This window comes from Ammospiza caudacuta, chromosome 26 (genome assembly GCF_027887145.1).
Source record: "Ammospiza caudacuta isolate bAmmCau1 chromosome 26, bAmmCau1.pri, whole genome shotgun sequence".
Classification (NCBI taxonomy): Eukaryota; Metazoa; Chordata; class Aves; order Passeriformes; family Passerellidae; genus Ammospiza; species Ammospiza caudacuta.
This window is the reverse complement of record NC_080618.1, coordinates 6104131-6114919: the sequence shown is the minus strand read 5'-3', so window position 1 is coordinate 6114919 and position 10789 is coordinate 6104131. Positions and strand designations below refer to the sequence as shown.

At 46.4% G+C, this 10789-nt stretch overlaps 1 protein-coding gene across 1 annotated transcript in view; it reads left to right on the top strand.

The window, feature by feature from the left end:
• The first annotated feature begins 6255 nt into the window (after nucleotides 1-6255).
• ANK1 (ankyrin 1) overlaps nucleotides 6256-10789 on the top strand; it is a 68958-nt gene continuing 64424 nt past the window's right edge. The window contains exon 1 of the mRNA XM_058820331.1: nucleotides 6256-6396. Coding sequence (XP_058676314.1) covers nucleotides 6271-6396 — 126 coding nt within the window. The 5' untranslated portion in view covers nucleotides 6256-6270. The remainder of the gene's footprint in view (nucleotides 6397-10789) is intronic.

Here is a 10789-nt window from a genome sequence, read left to right as displayed (position 1 = left end):
TTTTATTTTTTTTATTTTATATTTTTTATTTTATTTTATTTTATATTATTTATTTTATTTTATTTTATTTATTATTATTTTATTTTATTTTATTTTATTACTTTTATTTTCTATACAAAGAAACTCATCATATCAGTTCAGTCATCCACAAATTCTTTATGGATGCTTCTTACTGCAGCTTCAGGAAGAACTGAATTTGTTTCTGGTCACCAAATTTCCTGGCTCGGGGCTTCAGTGAGTCCCACTGGGAGGAGCTGTTCTCCAGGGGAGCAGGTCCAAGTTTCCGTGTGTTTGTTCCCTTCTGATAAAAACCTCCCGCAGTCTGAAGTAAGACTGCAGCTACTTTAGGAGTGTCCTTGTCCTCCTTTGCATTGTGCCAGCCAGCGTGCTCCTGAGACCAAAGCGAACCGCAGAAGTTGGTCTGCAGAAAGAAATCTTCAGAAGTGCCTGGGTATGGACAGCAAGGGGTCGGCAGGTGATGGCTGAAGGGCTGGAAACGATGGAAAGTACTAAAAAAACCCTGAGAATTAGAGGCCATTGCAGACAACCTTGATTGTCTCTGTCTATCCAGCTGTGCCACAGCACTTTGACCTGTTTGGAAGGTTCTGGTGGTCACAAGAACCTTCATCACTGCTCTCAAAAAGAACCTTCATCATGGTGTCCACAGGAACCTTCATCACGGATTCTGCTCAGGGCTCAGGAAATCCAAGCAGGAAATGTTGGTGCACAAGGAAGATAAAAAAGGGAATTGTGATGTTCTAGGGTAGAACTGACTGGAAGCTTGTCGCAGACATCTTTTATGGAAAATCCTTTCCTTGGGATTTTTCCTCCTGAGAAGCTGGGAGGCCTCAGGAACAAAATGTAAACAATGGTTATCTGCTGCTGTGGAATGCAACAGGTGCATCTGGGATTGGTCTCGTGGTTGTTTCTAATTAATGGCCAATCACAGTCAGCTGGCTCAGACTCTCTGTCCCAGCCACAAACCTTTGTTATCATTCTTTTCTTTTTCTATTCTTAGCCAGCCTTCTGATGAAATCCTTTCTTCTATTCTTTTAATATAGTTTTAATGTAATATATATCATAATAAATCAAGCCCTCTGAAACACGGAGTCAGATCTTTGTCTCTTCCCTCATCCAAGAACCCCTGTGAACACAGCCACAGAAAATCTGACAGCTCGTGTACAACTGGAGATCACTGTGTTCTAGTCAGGGTCTAAAGAATACAATAGCGCTCCAGGTAAAGTGATAAGGAAAATGAGTTTTAACAGGGAAACATTTCTAGCCCTAGAAAAATACAAGTATCAGCTGCCCTGGTAAAAGCTCTGCATCAACTCAAATGCACCTTCCTTTTCTGGGGATGGCAGATGATGCTTTTGGTGTCTTCCAGGCTATACCTGAAGTGCATTGGGTCAATAATCCCTCTGAGCTGTGCTGTTAACTTGGAACAGTAAATTCCAGGCTGGTTTTGTGAGTAAATTCTTTCTTAGATGGCTTTTCAAACTCTACCTCCGAGTTCATTAAGTCTCCCTATTCTTTAATGCAGCTGCTTTTTATTCCAGCCTCTTGTTTGGAGCATCTGGTAACACTGCATAAGGATGCCAGGTACAGGAAAAGAGAAATTGATAACTGAGGTCTCACACATCCCCTGCACGTGCTTCTCACTGCTCAGAAAAGGAGAGAACACAGTGCCTGGTGCACCAGGCAGCAAATGGGTTAGCGGGTTAAAAGCAGCAGTGACAAAATAAAAAGCTTTCCAGGGGACTCCTAGGTTCAACAAAGTGGTTGAAGTGCCCAGAGGTGCTGGGTTCTTCACCTTGCTCCCAGAGCAAATGTAGGAATTTTGCTTTTTAGCAGCTGAGACATCTCAACTTGCATGCCCACAGCATTCTCCAAAGCTGCAAAGCCTGGCCAGCCTCAGCATCTTCTCCATCAGTTCCTGGTTATTTGCCTGTGCAGAAACCCAGGAATTTTGGTTTTTAACATCTGAGACATCTCAACTTCATGCCCAGAGCATTCTCCAAAGCTGAGAGCACGCAAAGCCCGGCTAACTTCACCATCTCCTCCATCAGTCTCTGGTTATTTGCTGCTCTTGCTCTGTGCTCACTCTGCTCTGGTTTGTAGGGAGTTAAGAGGTGGGATTTGCATGTGGAAACCTAGGAATTTTTCTTTTTAACATCTGAGACATCTCAACTTCTTGCCCACAACATTCTCAAAGCCTGGCCAGCCTCAGCATCCCCTTTATCAGTTTTTGGTGCTCCTGCTCTGTGCTCACTCTGCCCTGGCTTCCAAGGAGTTAAGAGGTGGGATCTGTGTGTAGAAACCCAGGAATTTTGCTTTTTAGCAGCCGAGACATCTTAACCAGACGCCCATAACGTTCTCCAAAGCCGTGAGCACGCAAAGCCTGGCCAGCCTCAGCATCTTCTCCATCAGTTCCTGATTATTTACCTGCTCCTGCTCTGCTCTGGCTACCAAGCAGTTAAGAGGTGGGATCTGAGTGTAGGAGGGGTTGTGTCCTGCAGCCGGGCAGGGAGGATGCTCCTGCTGGATTTCTTGACATCGGAAAAAAAAGGGAATTCTTGTGCCAAAGGCGGGAGCGCAGCTCAGCCACCCCACAGGTTCTGAGCTCTGACCCTGTCTAAGCCTTGGAACCTGGAAGTGTCACCGCGATGTTTTATAAAAAATCCTCCCACCGGGATTTTTCTCCTGAGGAGCCTCAGAAAAGAAATGCAAACAACAATTATCTGATTGCTTGGAATGTGGTCTGGAGGTTGCTCACCACCAGGTGCATCTTTGATTGGGTCCATGTGAATTGTTTTTAAATAATGGCCAATCACCATCAGCTGTGTCAGACTCTGAGGAGTCAGTAATGAGATTTTATTATCATTCTCTTCTTCTGATGGAATCTTTTCTCTATTTCTTTAGTATAGTTTTAGTATAGCAAATATAATATAATATAATATAATATAATATAATATAATATAATATAATATAATATAATTGTTATATTAACAATATAATATTTGTTATATCAATATATAATTTATATTATATTATAATATAATAAACAGTATATTGCAATTATATTATAATATATATGAAAATTAATTAATTAATTAATATATTAAATAAAATGTTTAATATATTCATTAATAAATTAATATCGACAAATGTATTAATATAATCTATTTATTATATATTTTATTGTATTGTAATATATGATATGATATAATATGATATAATATGATATAATATGATATAATATAATATAATATAATATAATATAATATAATATAATATAATATAATATAATATAATAATATCAGCATTCTGAGAAACATGGAGTCAGATTCTCATCTCTTCCCCCATCCTGGGGCCCCACAAACACCTCAAGGCAGGACTGGAGCAAAGGCTCAGGCAAATTTGGGTCTTGCAGGGAGCTCAGGGTGGCTCTAATGCCCAGAATGGCTGAGAGAAATGAGTTTACTGCACACAGCAGAATTTGGTGTCATTCATGAGTTCCCCGTTTTGAAAAATTAAGAAATTCCACAGAAAGAAATGCAAACTAGCAGAGAGCTGATTTAGTCCAACATCTCAAAGTGAGGCGCTCCCACTGTGTTATGGTTAATTTTGACAATTAGTTATGGTTAATTATTATGGTTAATTTTGACAACTGCCTTCAGTTATGGCAAAGTTTCCTCAGCCTCAGTCCCCAGCAAAGGACTCGTGTGGAGGAGGCTCAATTAGGGTGATATTTTTTTATTTTATTATTATTATTAATGTGATAGTCCTACTGAAGGGAGCTCCCAGCTCCCTCCTGTCTGTGGAGCATTTAAATTCTGCAGCTCCTATTTAATTTTGTGATTTTTTTTTTCTTTTCCCATGGGCATTGAGAGAACATTGCTATAAAAAGATGTGCAGCTGTATCTAGACTTGAGCGTATTATTTATCGATGTGGGAAAAATGCACAGAACTGAAGCTGTACTAGGAAACACATTTTAAAATTTAATCATTTCCTGCCCTTCATATTTTATCAGGATCTTCTCTATGTTATCAGTCATCATATTCTTTAAAAACCGTACGGTGTGCCAGTCTTTTTTCTTGGTTTTAGCACTCCTTGGTCTATGGGTAAAGCAGCAGAACTGGGGGAACTTCAAAGGGAAAAGAAATAAAGGGGAAAAAATGCAAGAAAATTTACTCTAGCAAAAAAAGTGACCCACAGTGTGTGCACAATAAGTTTGCATCTCAGCTTCTCTCCAGTTATTTAGGTGACTGTTGGGTATTTGCTGAGGAATTGACATTAATCCCTGCTTTGCCATCTTTTATCACAAAGGGACCACAACTACCCAGAATTTGGGGAGCCGGTTCCAGAAAATTGCAGCATTTGCAGAGTTCCACCTGAGCAGACAGTTTTCCATGGCTGCTCTGCCCATGGGTTTGCACCTAGGAAATATTTTTGGCGAGGGACAAGAACTGAGCTGATAAAGGCAGGGATGCGCAGGAGCACACCTTGCTGCAGGTGATGCTGTGGTCCCCACGAAGAGCCCACCCCAAAAACCCCATCCTGGTTTTATCCTGGTCCCCTGACACACTGGTGGCGCTTTTTGCAGGAACCAAAGTCAAGAACTGAGCAGAAAAAGGCAGGGATGCTCTGGAGCACACCTTGCTGCAGGTGATGGTGTTTTCACCCATGGCAATGTTTTTTGCAAGGGACAAGAACTGAGCTGATAAAGGCAGGGATGCTCAGGAGTGCCTGAACAGATAAGCACACTTTGCTGCAGGTGATGGAGTTTGCACCCATTCCAAGGGACAAGAACTGAGCAGAAAAAGGCAGGGATGCTCAGAAGCAAATTTTGCAATTTTGCTGCAGGTGATGGTGTTGTCAGCCATGGCAATGTTTTTTGCAAGGGACAAGAACTGAGCTGAAAAAGGCAGGGATGCTCAGAAGCAAATTTTGCTGCAGGTGATGGTGTTTGCACCTTGGCAATGTTTTTTCCAAGGCACAAGAACTGAGCTGATAAATGCAGGGATGCTCAGAGGTGCCTGATAAGCACACCTTGCTGCAGGTGATGCTGTGGTCCCCACGAAGAGCCCACCCCAAAAACCCCATCCTGGTTTTATCCTGGTCCCATGACATACTGGTGCCCTGTAAAGTCATTCCTCCAGGCCTCACCCCTGCGTTCCAACCTGGAATTGTTTGCTCTTTTGGAAAACAGCAGCAGGAGGAACGCAGGGCTCTGTGTGGAGCAGGTATGGCTGACCCTGGGTACCCTCGGAGAGGATTTGAGCTCTGGGGATGCCTGGCCAGGCAGGAGCTGGCAGCTCGGGTTCACTTTGCTGCTGCTGCTGTGTGAAGAGCAGAACTGAGCCCTTCGTTCCTGCCTCCTGCTCACGGCTCAGATCCCTCCCCTCCCCTCGCTGCTCAGTCAGCGGGGAGATGCGAGCAGGGAAGGGAGGAAGGATGCTGCTGGGCTGCACTTTGCTCCAGCACTTGGCACATCCTTTGCAGAATCTGCTGTTTCCTGAGCAGGGACGCTGCCTGCCTGCCTGCTGAGCAATGCAGCCATTGCCCACTGCTCCCTTTGCAGGAAGATGGAACCATAACCGGGAGAGTGAGTGAGTGATGCGGCTGCTGCTGCTGCTGCTGCTGCACACAGGCTGACAGCGAGGAAGAGAATCGGAGAGCCTGGAATATGTGCCTGCCTCAGCAGGCACTGCAGTGGAAAAGCCCCTGACCGAACAAGATGCAGCTTGCTGCTCTTTAGGCATTGCCACAGAGAACTCAGGAGTCGGATGAAATGCATCGGCCTCCTTCTCCACCGCTCCTCTCTTGTCACCGGGCATTAATTGCTGGGAGTTATTTTCCTTCCTGTGGCTGACTGCCTGCAGCTTTTTTCCCCACTGCAGGAGGAGCGGTGAGGGAGGGAGAGCACAACACCAGCCCAGCGTCCTGTCCCACCACAAGGCTCCTGTGATGTGCCAGCACGGCCAAGGGCTGCTGCAATGGTGCAGAGAACCTCTGGAACACCTGGATTGGGGATTATTCGTGGCTCATAAAGTGGTCCCAGCTTGCATCTAGCAACTACCTGGAGACGCTGGCTGTCCTTTTGGGGCTTACTGACTGCTTCCAATTTTCCTCCCATCGCTGCTTCCACACTCATCTGGGTCGGCAGCGTCTGGGAGAGGGGAACGCATTCCCCCGGCCAGGGATAGGAGAGCGCTGCACAAAAAGTGCAGGTGTGAGCTCTGGAGGGGACTGCAGCGTGACCAGCCATGGCTCAAGCCGCTAAGCAGCTGAAGAAAATCAAAGACATCGAGGCTCAGGCTCTGCAGGAGCAGAAGGAGAAGGAGGAATCCAACCGCAAGCGCAGGAACCGCTCTCGGGACAGGAAGAAAAAGGTCAGTGCTGCTGCTGGGGTTTGCAGCCCTGCAATGAGCCCGTGCTGTGTCTGGGGGCACGGCAGGCTGGGCACAGCATGGCACAGGGGCACAAAGGTCCCTGCACAAGGCTGTGTGCAGGCAGCCTGTCGGATGTGGCAGAGGAACAGTCTGGCAAACACAGGACAACTTTTGGGAGCAGAAATCTGCTGTTTACCCTGAGCTGGGGGAGAGAGGGAGGGAGCTCAGATATTAAAAAACCTCAATGAGGGGTAAGGGAACTGAGGGCTTTATCCAGGCAGCTTACTAGACCCAGTAACAGATTTGATCTCTAAGATAAAAAATCCTGTTTTCTGGCTTCCTTCAGTTTCCCACAATTGTTTTTGTGTTCAGGGCTTAGGAACGTGAGACCCCCACCCCTTTTTGTTAGTGAAGGACTCATTTTGCTGCCCACCCCATCCCTTGCTTAACCTGCACCAGGATATTGAGAGGGGGTAGGATATTCTTGCCATGCAGAATATTGAAACCAGGGCACAGCAGGAGCAGACTCCTGGCACAGGAGGCATTTTTGTGCAGAGCTCTGTGGGTTCTGCTGCTGTATTTGTGTATGGGACGGGGGTCAGACAGCAGGTGAGGGGAATCAGGGACAGCACAGAGGCGTCTGTCCCTTCTGCCGATACCAGCATGCTGTTTGGAGCTCTAGATCCTCCCTGAAAAGTCACTTTTGGCAGTTTTTCCCTTGCTGCACGAGTGGGCATCTTGCTGAGATAGCTTTGCTGCCCCTTGAAGACCTCTTGAATGTGAATGTTCTTATCTCAGCGTGCTCTGAGGGTTTCTGGGCTATGCACCAGTGCAGAAAGGCAGCGAGGAGAGAGGTGAAGCCAAGGATAACCGAGGATTTCTCTGACAGGAGGTTGTGACACAGGGACTCTCAGGTGGGCTTCTCCTCTGCCTTTGAGTGCTGGAGATTTCCCTGTGCCCCTGTGGGCAGGAGCCTCACAGCAGAGCTCTGCTGGTGGAACATCCTCATAGCTGGGCCCTGAGAGTGCTGAGCAGAGCCCTGCTTGTCCTAAAGCTGGGCCAGGACAGCCTGGAGAGGTGTGTGACCACAGAGAGTTAGTCCTTGGTGGGCACATCAGGGCAGATGTGAGGCCTGCAGGCAGCAGCTGGGGGGTTGAGTGTGGGCTCTGTCCTGTCAGATCCTCCTTGTCCATGGATAATAATTACTGAGTGATTGCAGGCTGCTCCCTGCAGGGCCTTTTGCTGATGGAGCAGCTTTCCCCTTTTTTTGAAGGGGATCTGATGTGAGGAACCACCACATCAGGACGTTTTTCTGGCGTCTCCTGTTACCCCTGCCCCAAAGCTTCAGTGCCAGTGTTTTTCCTGTGCAATCTCCTTGGGGCCAGGCAGGATACATTGGAATCCCTCTGCCAGGATGTGCTGGAATCCCTCACCCTGCTTTGCTGCAGTTCTGGGTTTGCTCAGTGCCCGTTTGTGCCCTGTGAGCTGAATGAGACTCGTGTGGTGCCCATGCCCAAGGCCCTGGCAGCGTCTCCTTCCTCTGCTCCTCCTCTTCCTCCTCTTCCTCCTGCCAGCTGCGCCTTGCTGCGCACACAGACACAGCAGATGCTTTTCATCCACCTGGTGTTTTGCACAGTGCAGGGTATCATTGGTTTCATTGATATCATTGATATCATTGATAGTAGAGTTATACCTCTACTAACTTCCATTTCACCAAGCGCAGCTGGAATAAAAGTTAGCAAAGGTGACCAACTTATGATCCAGGAAAGCCTTAGCATGACACAAAGCAGAGGAGATGGAGATGATGGCCTCAGGATGAAATATCTTCTCATCCCGTTCCATGAGAGATGCAGTTGTGCCTTCAGTTTAGTATCCATTAGAATTTCCTGGAGTTTTTGTGTGGTTGTATGTGTCCCATGAACTGCATGGCTGTATCCTGCAAGAACCTTGTGTTCTGTGACACTTTGAGGCAGTAAGTTCTGTTATTTAATCCTGTATTGCCCAAAAACCTCCTCCTTGGATGGTTGTATTTGTACAATCCCCATGGTTGGATTTGTTGCTTTCCGGTTTCCGCAGCAATTTCTTGGGTTTTGTGTTAAGTGCAATTCCTTGGGTTTTGTGTAATGATAACCTGATTGACCTTGTTCTGTCCATGTGTTCTCCACCTCTTGTCTGTCTCCTGGCACCAGCACAGTCCAGATGTAGAACCTTGTCCCTCCTCCAACATTCCCTCCAATATTCCCAATATTAAGATGATGACAGCTGAGCTTTCATTTGCCTGCATCAGGGATTTAAGGAATGGCTCCTTGCCACTCCTCCAGGCTCCCTGTCCATTCCAGGAATATTTCTGCTTTGGGCAGAGCTGCCTGGCATGTCCTGAGGTGTTCCTGCTCTGCAGAGTGCCTGGGGGTTGTCTCAATCTTAGGGTGACCACAGAGGCCAAGTTTTCAATAGTTCTGTGTGTTCCCACATTTGATGTAAAAGTGAGGATTTGCCAGGGCTGTGGCATGATGTGTTTGTGACTTCTGACGGTGCCCTGCAGACAAATAAGCAAAATAGAGTGTGAATTAACACAAGCTCACTGCTATCAGAGAATGTGCCAAGCATCTCTGGGCTGGCTCCTTGCTGTTTCTGCTGCAGGATCCCAGCTTCAAATCTCTGTGTTTTCTATATTAAGGGGGACCAGAGCCATTCTGTCACTGCTGCAGGAGTTTCTGCGCTGACAGGGAAGCAGGGATTGACAGGAGCAATATCTGTGCTTTGGGTGCAGCTGAATGTCTCCTTTTTGTGGGTTTTTGAGAGGCAGCCATAGGCAAGAACTCTCCCTTCCCTTCCCTGCAGATGAGGTGGTGAGGCTGCCTCAGCAGGAAGGGAAATCATGAAGATCGCTTCAAAGGCAGTCCTGGCCTTGCCAGGGTCAGTGGGCAGCACCAAAACACTTTGGAAAAGTGGAAAAGTAGAAAAGCGACGTCCTGATGCTGTTTGTGAGGCAGCTCTTGTTACGTGAACACATTTATTTGGGCTCTTTTTGAGTTGCGTGTGACCATTGTAGTTAAGGCAGAAAATGGACCAAACCCCTTGCCAGGAAGGAATTTATGGCAGCATTGGCAGAGCTCACCAAATGGGTTAGAAAGGGCCCAAACTGGGGCCCAGAGCACTTGGCTTGCCCTTTACCTCAAACATAAATATTCAAGCAACTTGCAGCTGTTCCAGGTGGTCCACAATTCTGGTGGCGTTGTAACCTAACTTTAACAGAGACTAATAAATAAAAGTTAGTACTTCCATGAAAATCTTTCTTCCTATTGAAGCGTACTTATCCTGGTACTAAATTCACCCAAATATTTCATCAAGCATAACCAGGGGCAGGCACCTTCCTCTGCCTCTCTGTAAAGGTGCAGATTCCAGCTGCACTTCTCAGTGGACACACAGGAGGCTGGAACCTCTAAAATGTCTTTGAAAAGAGTGCAAATAGCAGGACGACTTCCAATATTGTGCAAAGAGCCCCTCAAGTGCTCGTGTCAGAGCATTCTCAGGCTCTGTGCAGCATAACTGGGGTTAAAGTATTAAATAACAATCTAAGCAAAAGCTTGAAGGGAAATTCTTGTGGTGATTCCTATCAGTGTTTAAATTATTAGTATGAAAGATGTGATAGATCCTCTCAGTACATTCAGAGCAAAATTTGCTTGGGAGCAAGGCTGCCTGAATTTACCACTACTTCTTCTTCTTCTTCTTCTTCTTCTCCTTCTTCTTCTTCTTCTCCTTCTCCTACTTTTTTTCCTTTTTTTTCCTTTTTTTTCCTTTTTTCCCCTTTTTTTTCCAGCAAGGGGGCAGGGAAGGTAAAATAAGGAACAAAACTCTTTTCTCTTTCTGCTTCTCTCTACTTTCTTTGTCTTGCAAATGTTCAAGAGTGAGACATTCTCTTGCTATGGATTTGTGGAGCATCTCCCACAACGCGTTCTTGAATAGCAAGTGATTCCTAATAAGAAACTCCCTGCCTAAAACTCCTTGGCTTCTTTTCTGGTTGCTAGTTTCCTGAAAACAGCGTGCAGATCAGCCTGAGGGCTCGTGGATCTCCACATTTCAGTCTGGCACCCATCCTTGGTGCTGTACTGCTCTGCGTGGAAATGTTTTTGTGCTCAGGATTACACACATCCTGCCAGGAGGGTGCTTTGGGGAAGGGAGGCAAGAAATTTGTGAGAGTGGGTTTGGATTTAGTGGGGAAGTGAGAGCAAGGCGTTTCCATCTGGCAGGGACAGAGCTGGAGTGAAATGGTGGGGAAGAGCTGAGGGAGGGCAGAGGATCAAGTGACCCCCTTCCTGTATTCAGACATGGATAAGGGATAAATGTGGGCAATTAAAAGGCTGATAACGACTGTCAGAAGAATCTCTGAGCT